The sequence below is a fragment of the Alligator mississippiensis genome, chromosome 15 (genome assembly GCF_030867095.1).
Source record: "Alligator mississippiensis isolate rAllMis1 chromosome 15, rAllMis1, whole genome shotgun sequence".
NCBI lineage: Eukaryota > Metazoa > Chordata > Crocodylia > Alligatoridae > Alligator > Alligator mississippiensis.
Genome location: NC_081838.1, coordinates 4,079,248 through 4,095,949, shown reverse-complemented (window position 1 = coordinate 4,095,949; position 16,702 = coordinate 4,079,248). Strand labels below are relative to the sequence as shown.

The 16,702-nt window shown below is 46.0% G+C and overlaps 1 protein-coding gene across 1 annotated transcript; it reads right to left on the bottom strand.

Moving 5' to 3' along the window:
• Window positions 1–949: 949 nt before the first annotated feature.
• CDC42EP2 (CDC42 effector protein 2) lies at window positions 950–15,283 on the bottom strand. Its single transcript, XM_006264970.4, has 2 exons — window positions 15,126–15,283; window positions 950–4,628 (listed from the first exon to the last, which is right to left on the bottom strand). The coding sequence occupies exon 2, from the start codon at window positions 4,031–4,033 to the stop codon at window positions 3,314–3,316; it is 720 nt and encodes a 239-aa protein (XP_006265032.1). The 5' UTR covers window positions 4,034–4,628; window positions 15,126–15,283; the 3' UTR covers window positions 950–3,313.
• Window positions 15,284–16,702: the final 1,419 nt, after the last annotated feature.

Here is a 16,702-nt window from a genome sequence, read left to right as displayed (position 1 = left end):
CCTGCAGTGGTGTCTGGCTGAGAATGAGAAGTAAAATCCAAGTCCCGATACCACAGTAGGAAGCATATTATACCCATCAAATGAAGCTTTCCACTGCTGGCAAGTCTTGTAGCCACTTGAACCCATACTAAGCCACTGTCAAATACCACTAGACCAGAGCAGTTTGCACTCACTTTACACCAATAGAGACAACCAGGGTCACCTCGATCAGTGATTCTCAACCTTTCTTGTACCAGGACCCATTTGTTAACCTCAGTGGCCAGTCTTGACCCAGTGACCCTTACTCCCAAGCCACTGCCCCTCAGCCCCAGCCCCACAGTGTGGGGCAGAGGGTGGGTGTGTGTGTGGGGGGGGCATGGGGAGCCCCAAACTGCCCCTTGCAGGCTGGAGCTCTACCAGCCTGCAAGGGAAAAGCCACGGTTTCCCATGTTGTTCTCCTTTAAAGAAGAATCCATTTTTAAAGTTTGTTTGCAACCCTTTCATATAGTCTCGTGACCCACTTTTGGGTCGCAACTCATGGGTTGAGAAACGCTGACCTAGATCATAAGTCAGGAGCCACTTTTCTGAAAGAACCTCTGCTACTGTTACTCAGCATAGCTCCATGGAGATCAAGGAAGCTACACCACCTTGCGTCAGATAAGAATTTAGCCCAGTGGAATTAAAACTAGACTAATTAAAATGAACCTAAATTCAGATTAGAATTAAATCCACAGGCTGCCACTGACTCCAGACTGGGTTCAATTTATCTGCTTTGCAGCCCAAGAGCTAGGAAGTTGGTAAAATACTTATTAATCCAAAATTTCTGCCTCTCTCATGCAGCACTGCCTTATAAGGCACCTTAATTGCATGCACGTTGCTTCTTTTGCAAAGCCTCCCAACAGAAACAGATGGGTAGCATAAACAAGAGCTGCGAGACAATTGTGCAGTGACAAGATGAGTGCTTGTTAACTTAATGAGTCATTATTTATTCCCCTATAGAAAGATTAAACAGTCAAGGCTCAGGGAAATAAAGCAGAAAGTCATTGCACTTTAGGATGCATAAGGAAATAAGAAATTTCCATAGTGCTAAAAACCAAGGCTGCCAAAAATTTCACAACTGATTCTTCAACAATTAGTTATTGCCTTTACGAATAGGAGTTCCACATACTACAAGCTTCAGATCCTTGGCACAGCACACAAAAGGCATGTCTATCTCTGTTCTGCAGACACGGAAACTGAGGCACAGAGAACTTGCTGAAAGCCATATGTCAGTGGTTGAGCTGGGAACAGCTTCCAGTTCCAACTTACAGGCCCTTGCACCCCCTCACTGGTTTTGAACAGTGGACCATAACACCCTCTAGACCTGGGAAGGAAACCCAGGAGTCCCACTCCAAGCATGAGATGATTTTCCTTCCCAGAGAAGGAACCAGATACCAGAGGTTAGAGACATTTAGCATTTGGCTGCAAAAAAGGTTCTCTGCTTTCCAGGGAGATTACAGGGATAAAATGCATCAAACGATTATGAGGTACTCAGATATTTACAGCAACACAAGTCCACAGCATGCAAATACTCTGCACTCACTCTGGAACCAGACAGCAGTTTAGCCACATTAATGCTGACCTGCAGAGGGGCTAATCAATTCTATTTCTCACTGCTACTAACAGAATTGCTGCTTGCATTTCTGAAGTCACCCTGCATAAAGCTATGGTTGAACATTTTTGCACAGCACAGAGAGATCCATAAATATTAAGATAGATAGACTGGATTCCCTAGGTGTTCACACATTAAAAATAAGCCATACACCCCCAAAAGATTTTGAAGGGCGTTGGGCGTCCAAATGCGTTGGGTCCAAAGGAACCAAATGCTGTCTCTGTTATTTCTGCCGTTCCAATGGCAGCAGAATTTGGATTTCCATAGGTTTCAAGGCAGCATGGATCCATGTCAGCTAGTCTAACATCCTGCATGACACGGGAAGAAAGTTTCACTCACTGGCTCACTGCAGAAATTAAACGGTGTGAATTGTGGTACAAGCACCTACTCTGGACACGTCCAAGAAGTGTTTGGATGATTATCTTGTTAGGATCATCTGACCCCAGCTGACTTCCTGCTCTTTGGGCAGGGGTCTGGACCCGATGATCTCCCTATGTCCCTTCCAGCTCTAAGGGCTATGAAATCTATGAAAGCACATCTTTTTTAGTCAGCCTGCCTGGATTTAAAGACACCAAGGGATGAAGACTTTACCACATTCATTGGTCATCTGTTCCAGTGATCAGTTGCCCTCACTGCTAAAATATTTTGGGCTTATATAGTTGAACCTGTCAACCTTCAGCCATTGCATGTAGTGATGTCTTTGTTAAAACACAGAGCCCGCCAGCTTTTTACTCTTATCTTCTTTAGAAAGAAGGAACAACATCAAAGGCCAATGGATTTTTTTTCCCAGTAGTTTTACTAGTAAGTTGGCAGTTTAAAAAAAATCCAATTAAAAGGCAAAAATAAAATAAAGTTGCTAACAGTCTATTTGACAATTGAAGTTACCTGCAAAACACCAAGTGGTCACGTCTTCAAATAGTAAGTACAGATGGAAAATAGTCTGCTTTAGAACAGTACGGATCAACCTGATTTTTGTTACACTACATCTGTAGGCGAGTTATCCAGCTAGAATGTGAACAGTGAATCTTGATTACAATGCTAATGAGAAATCCTCTTAAGTATATGCAGTTATATTCCAACCTACAGCCTTTTCTGCTTTGACAATAGGCGTCAGCCATATGGCATACTTTGCAGCTTTTACTTCAGAAAGTTCTCTATAAAAATAGTCTCTCGCTCACCATCTGAACCAAGGTCTTTTGGGATTAAACCATTGATATTTCACAACACCACCAGTCACACCACACCCTGTACAAACCCTTTAAAATGACACTTTTTTTTTTTTTAAAGCACATCTTTTAACATTTTAATCATGTCAGTCAAGTTAAAGTCCTTATTGGTAACTTGCAATTTATAGTTGCATCTGAATTTACATTGACTCCATAGTTGTTTTCAGGATTGAGAGGCATTGGAGGGCCTGCAGAAAGTACCTTTCCCCCCCCCCCCCCCCCCCCCAAAAAAAAAATCTCATTCTGTCGGTATGAAGATCTCTGGGAAGACTAAGTAACACATCCCTATAAGCTGAACAATATCCTATTAGTGAAGATATGCTTTCAGGATCCCAGACTGGATAAAAATCACTTGTTTAGACTGGCCGAATTATCCATGTTCCACTTGGGGAAAAAAAATATTTTTATTTACAAAACTTCATTTTAGAGCCCTCCCCTGGGGAAGTCCTCTCAGTTTTCACGTCAGGATTTCTTGTCTGCTGGAATCCGATATTGATGCACCAGCTTGGTGTTTCTCCATCACCTGAAGGACGTCCTCTAAGATAGATGGCCCCAGATCCACGTGGAGAGACAGCAAAGAGCCGGCGTGGGACATAAAGGGCTTATCCTCATTTTTCTCTTCAACAAACCCATTTTGAGCAATAGTGAACGACTCAGTGGTGGGGCAGAAATGGGGGTTGGGCTCTGCAGTCCTGCCGTTCTTGGATGAGACCAGTTCTTCCCCAGCTTCTTTGCCTGGCTGAGCCAGTTGAACTTTGTCATCAAGGTGCAGCCGTGGTGGTTTGGGTGGAGCCTGGGTCGAAGGCAGCATAAGAGCCTGCGGGCCTCCAATCACAGGCAGCGAGATGGCATTCTTTAAGAGGGGCGAAGGGGTTTCAGACAATGGTTGCTCATGCCCAGAGATGGTAGCAGTCCTTGAGAACTCAAATGACACTCCATAGGAGCCATCTTTGTCGGCATCTAGGTTGCTTTCGGTCCTCGGCAGAAGGTGGAATTTCCCTTGCAAGAAAGAAATATCTCCAAACATATCATGCTCTCCCCCGCTCCCTATGTGAATCGTGTGCCTGAAGTCCCCCAGTGGAGGGCTGATCATATCAGAAGAGAGGATATCTCGGAGTTTCTCTTTCTTCCCCTTCCTGCTGCCCCTTTTCAGGTAGATTGGGACTTTAGTAGACATCTTGACTATTATTAAAGCCTTTGGTATTCAGAGGCAGCCAAGCCAGGCAGAGTTCAACAAAGTAATTCCTCAGCTGAAGATGGCTTTTTAGTTCTTAATGAAACACACTTAAAAAAATAATCTGTAGAAGATGGCACAGAACATTTAAAAATAAAGAGGTTTGGAAAAGGAACAGGAACATTTAGGAAGAAAAGCTCTGTATCAAAATATCTCAAGGAATTGATTCCAGACACTCGAAAATTACTTGGATACGTTACCAACAACAAAACAATTCAGGTAATTCATTCCAGGCAGTTGCGATGTTTTCCTAAAAAAAAGATTTGCCGATAAACTCTTGAAAGACAAGTGTAAGCTCCTCACAAAAAGTCTGGAACGACATAAAAGTTTCAAATCCAAGATGATTTGTATGTGATAAGGCCTAACAAAGAGCAAGCAACATGTTCTCATCAGTCAGAGGTCAGTCAAGACTGGGAAAACACACAAGTCAAACTTAATTCTGTTCTGAATTTTCTTGAAAGTGAAATGTGTCAATTCAGCAGATGAATCTCTCTCTTCATCCAAAGCCCGGGCTTCAAAATACTTCCAGAGAAACAGCCTGTGAAACAAATTAATAACAAATGGGAAGTTAGAAATGTGTTGATCTAAGTCAGTCATACTTTTAATTGTGCTACAGGATTTGAAAGTCCATTTCCAGAAGCACTGGTAAGCTGTAAAATCATCACTGTACTTGGAATGAATTCTGCTTTCCAGTGACTGATCTATGGAACTCACTGCCAAAGTGCACAATTGAGGCAAAGAAATTAGGAGAGTGTGCATAATGTAACATAACCCATAGTTATGCTGGTGAGGATAAATATTTTTTTTAAGCAAGACCAACCTTTCATGCCTCAATCCAACCACTGAGAGTAATTAGCTTAAGCTCCCACATGAATTAACTCAAGTGCACTAACTTGAGCAAGATTTTGCCATAAAGACAAGCCCTAAGTGTGATGGAGGAAGGCCAAGATACCTTACCAGATAAGACCATTAGCCTGGTACACAACAAAGTGAAGGAATATGCGGTGTACTGAATTCATCAGTCTGACTCAATATAGCGGTTCTTAATGATAAAAGTCTAAGACTTCTTCCTGTCTGAAAGATGGATACGGCATTATTCATCCCTTACTGGTACATTTGGGGGTAAGGGAAGAAGAAAGCACAATACAGCCACAAGACAGGAATGAATGACTTTTTGGCTCCTCTACTGACTCCCTGGTATGACCACCAAACCTCTCTTCACCTTGTGCATCGCTATCAAAAATAGAAACATTGGCACTGACATGCTGGCCTTGGAGGAGTTAAGAGACTTACATATGCACAGCTCTTTGACTACAAAGATGGTAAGCTATTTGGAAAAGGGAACCACATCTCACTACGTGTTTAACATGTTGCACAATGGGTCCCTGTTCTCAGGCGAGGCTTGTAGTTGCTACCGTAGTGCAAACAACAACCTAAAATGCTATTGGCCACAGACCTGTAGTCAAATACGTAACTACTGGGGGCAAAAAGAACCTTGCTCAATCCGTATAGCACTTTTTGGAAAGGCACAAATATATACAGAGTGTCTTCCAAGCAGCTGAGATACTGTAAGCCAAGTCTTCCTCTTTGAGACAAGCCTGAGCTATGATGAATTTTGCAAGAGGGTCACTTATCATTCCAAAGCAAACCGCGTTCACAATGTTCCATTAGTGACCACTTAAAAACAAAAGGCAAGATAGCCAGCTAAGAGCCCTGTTGTGCTCTGGGAGTCTGCCTTCGCCTGCCTTTTCGAAGCCAAGAAAACCATTGCTACAAAACCACATTTTTAAATAACTCTTTGCTTGTGCCAGACGCACAGGGAAAGGCATATGATACACAAACCTCTGCTAGCAGAGAAGAGGGAGGCTCAGATTTTGTTAAAAACTCACGAGGCAGCAGGAGATGGGATTGGTTTTAAACGCCTCTCTGAATTAAGCAGTATTCCCCCCGGGACAGCTTCTCCGACAGTAAAGTTTCGATCGTTAATGTTTTTGGCAGTTGCTGGGAGCAGCCTGTTTGGCTGTACCAAGGCTCAGATCTATGGACTGGTTTTTTTGCACCTCAGCTTAAAGTTATCTGCTTCAAAAAGCACGGAGACAGACCCCCAGTCAGCATAGCCACACGAAATGTCAAAGGAACCACAGTGATTGACGCTGGCTGCAGACTTAGCCTGACTTTTTGGAAGAGCTCTTTTTCTGCCTGTGATAACAGCACCATCCAAGCAGAGCCTTGGGAGCCAGGCACAACCCAGTTCTCTTGCTTGTTGGGAAGAATTATCTCCTCCCATAGAAGGAGTCACTCTCTCATCTCCAAAACAAGACCCATTACAACTGTGGGCTAGCTTAGCTTACATGGTCATAAATGAGGATGGACGCCATGAAAGGCAAACGGGTCTGATTCTGAGCTCATGCTGCTTTGATCCCAGTAGTGTCCCTCCCGATTTACCTTGGGCATAAGCAAAAGAAGAGCCAGGCCTAGCAAGTCCTCATACTGTTCGGAGTCTTGGCAGCTAATCAAGCTAGTGAAACTACGGCTACAAGGACTGAGGTATCCATATACTTACCTGGCAGGGGAAATACCACGACCACTAAGGTGGTTTTCTTACTGGCAGGGGACAACCACTTTCCTGACCTAGGTAATGCATACCCCCACTTTCACTTCCATTGGGAAGATCTCAGCTATGTGCCAACTTTATGGAAATGGGAGACTCCTCCCTAGCTCCTGCAGCCGTATGGCTGAGGGCAAGTGAAACTCGGGGGCATCCGAACCCCAAGCCGCCGAGCTTGGGCCTGCATGTAGGACGCCCGCCAAAGAATTTGGAAGCATTTGAAGCCCCAGGAGGGGTGGAGGATGCTTGCTGGTAGCATGGCCACATATGGTTCTTGAATGACTCATGGATTTGGAATTAATTTGGCTGATTTGGCTTTGGACATGAAACATTTTCCTTAAAAAAAATAAATAAATAAAGATTGATGCGTCTATAAGGCATGGAAGAGAGTGATGTCGCATCACATCTAGCCATCTTCAACTCCCCAGCCTGAAGGCTAGTCATCTCAGGATCCACAGCTAAACCACCCTATCACACCACTTACTAAGGCAGAAGATAGGGCAGAGGGACACCTTAGAGACTAACTAGCTCTCATAGGCAACAACCTACTTGTCAGTCACCAGGATTTATTCAGCTGAAAGAGGCAAAGTACTAATATTAGGTTAGACTGATCTTTTGAATGGTTACCTTTAGAGTGTCCGACTGACTTCTAGGTTTCTTTTGAAACTCTCCTTCTCAAAAAAGTAATTAGAAATATTCTCCATCAATCAAGTGACCAGAACATACCCACGACACGTGCACCTGCCGGAACTCGGTAACTAACCACATTTCCACGATACCCCTGGCCATGCACAGTGCTGCCCGCTGACCAGTCTAGCAACAGTAGCTGGGGAAGAAACCACCACAGAAACAAACAGACTTGAAGGGAACTTGGTTGGTTACACAGAAGCATTGCTCTCTCAATGAGTCCTGACCCCAGGGAGAAAGGGGAAGAGAAACTGGACTGGACAACGCAAAACTATCCTGATCTGCGACTACTACAGTTTTCATTGGCAGGACTCTGTGGTTAGCAGCTGCGTTAACAAGGAAATGGTGGAGATACTTGGCTGGGCTGATCTAGTTGGGGCTGGTCCTGCTTGGAGCAGGGGGTCAGACTTGATGTGACCTCCTGAGGTCCCTTCAACCCTCATTGTCTGTGATTTCCATACGACACTGAAGTGGGACTCGAGAGGGGGGGAGGAGGGGATTGATTCCACCTCTATTACCGCTTTGCCAGGTGACCTTGGCCTAGTCGCATTACCTCTCGGGACCTCAGGTTCCCCAGCTGTAAAAAACAGGGAGAATGATACTGGTTCCCTTTTTAAAGCACTTGTGGGGAGATATACTAATAACAAGTGTTAGGCAAGAATTGCAGGGTGAATCTTTTACCAGTGAGAGAAAAACAAAACAGTAGGAAAAGTAAATAGCAAAATTATGAAATTCATAATATCCCAATACTAGATAGGAAGCCCTCCAATGAGCCCAGAGTTCCTTGTCACTGTTTGACAATTGTTTCAGCTGGGATTTCAAAAGGAAAATTGAGGAGTTAGACACCTAATTCCCCCAGCTCCTTCAAAACACCACTCTCTAAGATTAACATTTCCAGATTAGGACTCCGTAATGGTTGTGACAGGAGAGGGCATATTATGTGCAAGATTACAAACAACGGCGTATTCCTCTGCAATGCCCGCCACACCCATTTCTCTGTAAAAATAGCTGCTTGTCCTGCTCGTGCTTGTTGCTGATGGGGTGGCAGCTTCCCTTCTATATCCTTCCTTCTTGGCACAGTCCCAGAGGTTCAGTTTAACGGCTCCCTTCAGCACCTGCTCTGGCCGACCAGCAGCAACCCCTCCCATCAGACTCCTAAACAAAAGGCAGCCCCTGATTGCCTCGGACACACCGCTCTTCAGCTGTTTGAGGGACAGGAATGCTGAGTGTGTCAAAAATCATTGCTGAAGCTCTCAGCAATTTTCTTTGTGCAAGACCAAGCTGGTTCTCAATTGCACTAGGGCTCTGGCAGTAGGGGAAAGAAAAGTCTTCAGAACAGGTTGTTTCTAATCACCTCTTCCAAAAAGAGTTGATGGTTTAATTAGACAAGGCAGGCCATGCATGGGAGGGGAAAACGCATAGCATAAGGGAATTTGCCTAAGATCACAGGGCCGGACAGCAGCAGAGGTAGGAACAGAACTCAGGCATTCCTGACCATGCTCCAGTTCCTTCCCAGAGCTGCCAGGTTATACTCACATGCATCTGCAAGGAAAGAGAGAGCTGGAAAAAAACAAGGGGAAAAAGTAGGAGCTTCATTCATGCATCATAGATCAGCAAGAGGTTGAGATGGACCATCTGGAACTGGGTGGGGAGCAGGGCCTGGAGGGAATTCCAGCTCTCCAGAAGGTTGGTGCCGCTGAGGGTGAGGAAAATGGAAAGAGAGAAGCGGGGGGCGTAATACAGGACTTCTGTGGCTACCGTGGAAGAGGAATGATCCTGTGGTCAGAAAACCGCTGTGTGAGGCACTGTCCAAGTGTGGAAGCAAAATATTTCCACATCCTCAAGTGGAAGGCACTGCACGAAGCACCACAGAAATCCTCCCCACCGTGTGCCTTTGTCGACATCACTCAATAGTACTACAATGAAAAGAAATGTCATCCCATGGACTTTTCACTAGAGGTGTGCTGGATCTACTCTCCTCACAACAGAACCAGTTTGGTTTCATATCTGTCCGTGTGTGAACCCTAGTCCTGCCTTAGCAGATCCCTGGATCCCCACAGAGCTCACAGGAGCTGAAGAATGTCCAGGTTGGAGCATATCTAGGCCTATCTAGTCTGGTATCAAAGAAGCATACAGAATAAGCTAGACAGGACCTGTAAGGCAGGATCCACTACAACTAAACCATTCCTGAGAGATATTTATCTCATCTGGTCTTGAAAACCTCCAAGAGCTGTGATTGTACCACTGCTCTAGGTCAATCTATTCCAATAATTAACTACTCTATGATTAGTTTAAGAACAAATCAGAAGAAGTGATAAAAACCTATCCCCCATCTCCACCTCAGTTTGGGCCTTTCTTAATCTCTGATAGCTGGAGATGGGTTTAAACCCTCAAAGTTTAAGGTTCTAAATTTTCTGAATGTCCCAAAATGTTTTGACTGAAACAGTTATGATTCCAAGTATTCTCATGATTTTCCTGAATCTTGCTACACTGCTAGCTTCACCAACTTCCCGTGGCACAAGTAGTTCTACGCTCTACAGCAAAAAAAAGTTTTTCGAAAGATCTGTTCAGAGCTCATCATCTTTTATTACATCGAATATCCCCTCTTTCTTGCGTTACGAGATGTGGAGAACTAGAGATCCCCCTCTATCTCCTCCAGACCCTTCAGTATTTCATAGATGTTTAGTATATCCTTTCTTACTGGCCTCCTTCCCATGGTAAACAAGCCCAGTCTTCAAACTCTCTCTTTTTTTCAGGGCTTTTCCAGTGCCCTTAATCATTCTAGTCCGTGTCCTTCAAGCCCACTACGCACCTGTAATATCCTTCCTTAAAATGGGGCCACTAGTATAGCACAGGGTATATGAGGCTGTACCCAATTATGCCACGGTGGTTGCATCTAGGAGACTTAGTTATGGGCAAGGATCCCATCGTGCCAGGCGCTGTACAAATACAAAAATGAAAGCTAGTCTTTGCCCTCAAAGTGCTTACAGTACATGTCATAATATTCTCCATCATATCCCAGGATCTTGACCTTTGTTACCATGATGACGGGTGCACTATGGAGAGATCGATTCAGCAGTACATACTGCAGTGCTTGCACTGCAGAGGCGGGAAGGGAATACTCATTTATGAATGCAGGAATTCAAACAAGCATTCTGGATTTGTCTCTTAAGTGGCTCCATTTTGCAAAAGCTAAGCTTCCCCAAGCTTTTGCAGTGCACTTTTCAACAGCAAAACTCACAGGGCTTTACATAGGTCAGTATTATGATGCCCATTTTACAGATGGGGAAAATAAAGCACAGAGCAGGGAAAGTGATCTAGCCATGGTTGCCTGCTGGACCAGCAGCAAAGAACTCTGGTCTTCCGCATCCCATTTCATTGCTTTTTAGGCCTAGACCCATTTGACCTCCTTTCCTATTTCATGTTTGAATTTATACCTGTGCATAGTTGGTAAATACTTCCACCCACTCACAGAGACACAGATGTACCATGACATTTCTCCACTTCTACACCAGCCAGGCTTCAGTGGAATTGCCAAGGCAGAGAAGAGTAACGTAGAAGTGATCCACAGCACATGGTAGCAACAATTTACTCTCTTCGTGGGGTTACGTTTCTCCAGGTGATACAAAACCATGAAGGATGAGGCCCCCATCCTTTAGCTGCTAAGATTTAGGCCTTAGGATCTTGCTTATGTTAGAAAAACTTGATGAAAAACACAGCCATGGATAAGCAAAAGCAATGGAGGTACGATAGAACCAGGACTGGGATTTTAGCCACCCGTCCAAATTCATAGGCCAGGATTCTCCATTAAATGCCCCCTTCTTGAATCCTCATTTACAGTAGTGAAAGCAGCAAAGTAAATGAAAACAACATCACCACTAAAGAGCACTTACAGTTTGTGTCCATAGCATGACACAATGAAGACCCTCTCCCCTCGCACAGACACTCTACACAAGAACGTGACTTATGTTGGGGAAAGGGTGAAAGAGCAAAGGTTTGGAGAAGAGAAGACTGAAGGAGGATTTGATCACAGTCTTCAAATACCTGAAGGATGATAATAGAGGGGATGGAGATGGCCTTTCCTCTGTGGCTGTAGGGGACAGGACTAGGAGCAATGGCCTCAAGCAGCAGCAAAGCAAATTAAGGTTGGAGATGAGGAGCAACTGCGTCTGAAGGTGGTCAAGCATCAGACCAGATTGCCTAGAGAAGCTGTGAAGTCTCCATCCATGGAGATTTTCAAGAGCAGGTTGGACAGACGCTTGACCAGGATGGCTCAGGAAGGATCCTGCCCTGAGCAGGGGGCTGAATTAAATGTGACCTTGTGAGGCCCCTTTCAGCCCAACTTTCCTAGAATCCAATGAACTGCACTGGTACAATTTGTGCTACACATCAATACACTACAGGTTTGTACCCATGACTAAATTCTTCATGTGGTCAAGGCCTTATAATAAAAAGCAACCCCCAACCACCACCCCACCCTGCCCTTTCTTTTTTGTTTTTAAAGGAATAGGATGCCATGTGCTGACTTTTTTTCTGGCCTTGTCCACACTGTGGGGCTGCTACCATCGCTGATAGCTACAGCTGTTCTGGGGCATGATATCTCCAGGCCCCTGGTTGACATAGCTCTGCTAGCAAACTTTTGTAAGATGGACAAGGCCTTGGATACTTTGACCCAAAGAGTCTGGGAGCCAGAGAAGGGGTCTTTCTTCGTCTGGGATCCCTCTGGTTCTCCCGTTGTCCACTAGGTGGCTGTATCTGTCACTGATTCTCTGAAAAAGGAGCTTCACCTTTTCAGTCCTCTGAATATTCACATAAGAGGAGGGAGAAACATAACTCTCCCTCGCTGTGTATGAACTAGGAACCTGTTCGGTGTTCAGAGTAGCATGTAAGAAATACACCCTCAGATTTAACTATAGGCAGAGTAATGCCAATCCCCTGACCCATCAAGCACCACGCCCTGTTCACAATGTGCCAATCCAGTGGCTGAACCCTCCCCTCCCAAAAGCATTCTTCTCGCCACACAAAACAGAGCAAAGCTCTTCGGCAAAACAGTTCCAAAAGCAATCTCTCTTCAAAGGGCCCAAGACTTCAACCTCCCAGCTGGCCACTGCCCATCTCATAGTCCACTAAGTCTCTTCCTAAGTGTCCTCAGCTCCCTAGCGTGTCGCCTCACAGTTGATACTGAGCTGGTCAAGACCACAGACGAACCAGGCAATGAAAAGCACATGGACGTTCCAGAAGGAAACTACAGTACACACAGCAACGCAGGTTCCTCGTTGGAAAGATACCACAAAACACCACCTTAACCCACCAATGAAGCCAGGCCAGGCCAACCCTCAGCATCGGGTTTAATCCAGACCCCAACTATGAAGCTTGCAAGGCTCAGTGCTTGAGATTTTGCTTGGTAAGCAGAGTGAAACTTTGACGAAATTAAAAAAAAAAATAAAATGTGCCCAGGTGTAGAAGGAAAACCAAGCCCACTGTGATCTCCTGTGGGGAAAGCTAGATCTACTGAGACAAGGATTCAGAAGTGAAGAAAAAACCTTCCATGAATCAGGATTGCTAGAACTAGACATGGCAAAGAATTAGGATAGCGCAGAAGGACTGACTGCCATGCCATAAGGCCCGCAGAAGCTCTTGGCAGGTCATGCAAGCTTTGGACGCCAACAGGCCCCACTGCCGGCACCTCCTGCTGGCCAAATTACAGCACACCGCTGCCGCTGGAGCGCACTGGAGCCTGCTTTCTCAGTCCGCTGGATGATGAGGATGTTGAGGTCATCCACAGTGGGGAGGAAAGAGACATTCAAGAGTAGAAAGGGGAACTCTGAAAAGGACGTAGGGAGATAACCAGACTCCAATTCGGGGAAACCCATTAACATGTATATGAACTAAAAAACATGCTAATAAGTAGTAGTGTGTCCCATAGTGGTTGGGGCAGCGAACTGGGCATTTGGACACCTGGGTTCTGTGCCTGCTCCTAAACAGCAAGGTGATCGTGGATAACACTTTACCTTTCTGTGCCTCAATCCCCCCCTTTGCCTTTTGCCCATCCCATCTATTTAGATAGAAAGCTGTTCAGGGCAGGGACCCTTACTCACTTCCTGTCTGGCTCTAGTGTTCACAACAGGGGGCTCAATTTGACCAGAGCTCTTTTGATGCTACTAGCATCCAACTAATGGTCATACTACACTTAGCATCAGCATCCTGCTGATATCCATTAAGAAGATATGAGCAAACCTCTTAACCCCTGGGAATTTCTCCCCTGGAGCAAGCTATTCCGTATCTACTCTGGGGTTTCTTACGTCTTCCAATGAAACTGCTGGAACCAAGCAGCACTGATGGCAGGACTGGGCACTGACCACTTCTCTGTTCCTACGCTGAGATAAAAACTTTTAAGAGGAGTATCTGCCTGACTTCCCAGGGGCATCCAGACTACATCACTTCTTTCAGATCCATCAAGCTTAGTTCTCATTTGCCCCAAAGCCCTTTTGTGCTCTCTCAAGAGGCCTCAAACACCAGCATTAATGAGAATCCAACCCTTTAGCATGCGGTATCAATTTCAAGGATCTCAATTTACTCAATCTAATCTAAAGATAGATAGAAACTTCACAGCTGCTACTTTTAATGCTGATCATTGACATGTAACATAGGTGTTAAAAATGACATACATAGAAAGCCAATCAGAGCTTTTTATAGAAGAGCAACTGATACCCTGACACAACTCTAAATTTACAAAGGCAGAGTTTGGTCTTTAAAGAATCAGAACCCGATTTCAAATGGATGAGATTTAGTGTCTTTTTCCTCGCCCCTCTCATGCCAAGCAGTAAAAGTGATGAGCTTACTTCACTAAACTCTACTGATTTGGGATTTTATTCCCCCAAAACAAACACTGTGGTAATCCAGCCTTGGCTGCAAATACACAGGATGAGACAAAGTTGGGTAGAACTGCATTTCAATACCAAGCCCATAGGCCTAGAGAAGGGGAAAGCTACCAGTTACCACTGCAGAAAAATAGGCTTCTTTTCTGGCTGGGAGAGAGAAAGAGAAAGAGAGAATACTTTGCTTTTTATCTAGGCTCAGAAAGCAGCTCGCAAGCATTCTGCAGTTATGCCTTATGCTCACATGGCTGGGAAAGGAATTACCCCCATTTTGCAAATAGGGAAATTGAGGCAGGCAGACAGTCAACCCCCCCCACAAGATAAGAGAGTGAATCACTGCAGAGCCTGGAAGAGAAGTCCGGGTCCCCAGTCTGCTGTTCCCACCTGCAGACCCCCACCCTTCCCCAGAGCTGAGGAGTCCTGACTGCCAGAGTCCAAGCGCTGACTCACCAGACGTTTGTCCCCACCCAGACCTGGGGATAGCACCCGGGAGTCCTGGCTCCCAGCCCCCTGCTCTCATCATAACCCTCCATTCCCCTCCAAGAGCAGGGGGGAAAATTCAGCAGTGTTAGTTCTCTACTCCCAGTCCCCTGCCCTTCACTCCCAGAGCCAGCATTCAAACCCAGGAGTCCTAATTCCCAGCGCTCCCCCTCCCCTGTAACCCATTAGACCCCACTCCGGGAGCTGGGGGAGAACCCAGGAGTCCCGGCTCTAACTTCTTGGGCTCTTCCCCAACTCTGGGCTCCTGTCTCATGCACTGTCATGCGCTAGCTGGCACTGCCAGGCACAGGTTCGCACGCACGCCACTTCCCAAAGTTTCAGGAGCTGCCGCAGGAACATGACAGCCCCCCGCAGCACTCACCTGAAGCCCAGCGCAGCCGTGTCCGACTGCCAGCCCGGGAGAGCAGCCTCTTCTCTTCCCCCCTCGCCCCCCTGCTTTCCGAGCTGATACGCTGTGGGCTGCAGTGCATTCAGCCGGAGCTGCTCCCTCCCCGTGCTGAAGTGAGCCAATGCTTGAGCTATAATGCTGCCAGCCAGAGTCAGAGCAGGCAAGCCCCTCCCCGGGGCCAAGTGCACAAGCCAGCCCCAGCCCAGCCCAGCCCAGCGCTTTTTTCATGCTCTCCTTAGCTGCAGAGCAGAGCAGAGCAGTGCAGCATCCCGCAGGAGGCCTGGGGCCTTTTCTTCAGAAGAGGCTACAAAGCAGAGGCTGTTAAACTTGCCACTTTCTCCCCCAAAATTTTCCGAGGGAGGTGATTTCCGAATGAGTGAATAGATCCACCCTCCAGGGCATTGATAGTGCCTAAAATGCATGACGGCTCTCTATGAGGAAAGGCAAATGTTTTCTTTCAAACGCCTGGCTTCTCTCAGCCTGGAAGAAAAATCTTCTGGGCTTGACAGGCAGGTATTGCCTGCAAAAGAGCTGCCAGCATTGCCTAGCTAATTTAGGAGGGCATGCCCCAGTGCTGCTCACCAGCTCTGGGCTCACTTAGGTGCTTGGGGAAACCCATCTCTAATCAAATCAGCCTCAGATGCACAAAAAGAGGCATGATTCTGGAGGCCGAGGAGTTGGTAGTCATGAAATTAAATGGGGGAGAGAAGAGTAAGGTAATGCAAGGGTGATAGTGTAGTGTGACAGCCCAGAAGGAGCGAGAGCAACATTGCACTTTTTATTGGCCTTCTTTCTGGCTCTCCAAGGGTGCACTTGCCTGACGTCGCCGCACCTTTTCTTTGCCACGATCCCGGCTTGGACCTTGCTTTTACTTTTAAATAGCAGCTGAGATTCTTGTGACCTCTCTCTCAATTCCGGTAATGGGAACTTTAAGAAAGCAACCAGAAATCACAAGACTTGCGATAAGGGCACAAGGGGTAGCCACCGGGCAGCTCAGCGCCGTGTGACGTATGTCGAATCTGGGAGAACGCAGCGCCTGGGTTATGCAAACGGGGCTTTTTCATTGACTTCAGCAGGGCTTGGATGTGACCCAGAAGGGCAGAGATTCCTCGGGGAGCAAAGTGCACAGATGCAAGCAAATTAGTCATCCATCTGCAATAAAAATATGAAGCTGTTTGCCCGTGGCATGACATCTCCTGCAGCTTCCTTGGCCAGCTTTCCCCAGACGTGTCGCTCAGAAAGTTGGTTTTCATTGGAACCTCCGCATCTCCCTGCTGGAAATAGCCCGTGTATTTATTTCTCTTGAAACTCCAAACGTAGCTGCTGCTTCATCAAAACTTATAAATCACCCCACTGGTGGGTGATAGCTAAGGATCTGGACCCACATACATGGTTTTAAAACCCTACATGTTATGGCGTTCACAATATCTGTGGCTGTTAACGAGCCGCAATCGTGCAGATGGTATGAATGGAATGACGATGAAGACACTGCGTCGTAAGAGGCCTGGCCCACACTACAAGTCTCATAGTTTCCCAGAGTTTAAGGGCAG

Bases quoted from the DNA above. Each gene is read 5' to 3' on its own strand.
- CDC42EP2 (XM_006264970.4), bottom strand. From the start codon at position 4,033: ATGTCTACTAAAGTCCCAATCTACCTGAAAAGGGGCAGCAGGAAGGGG.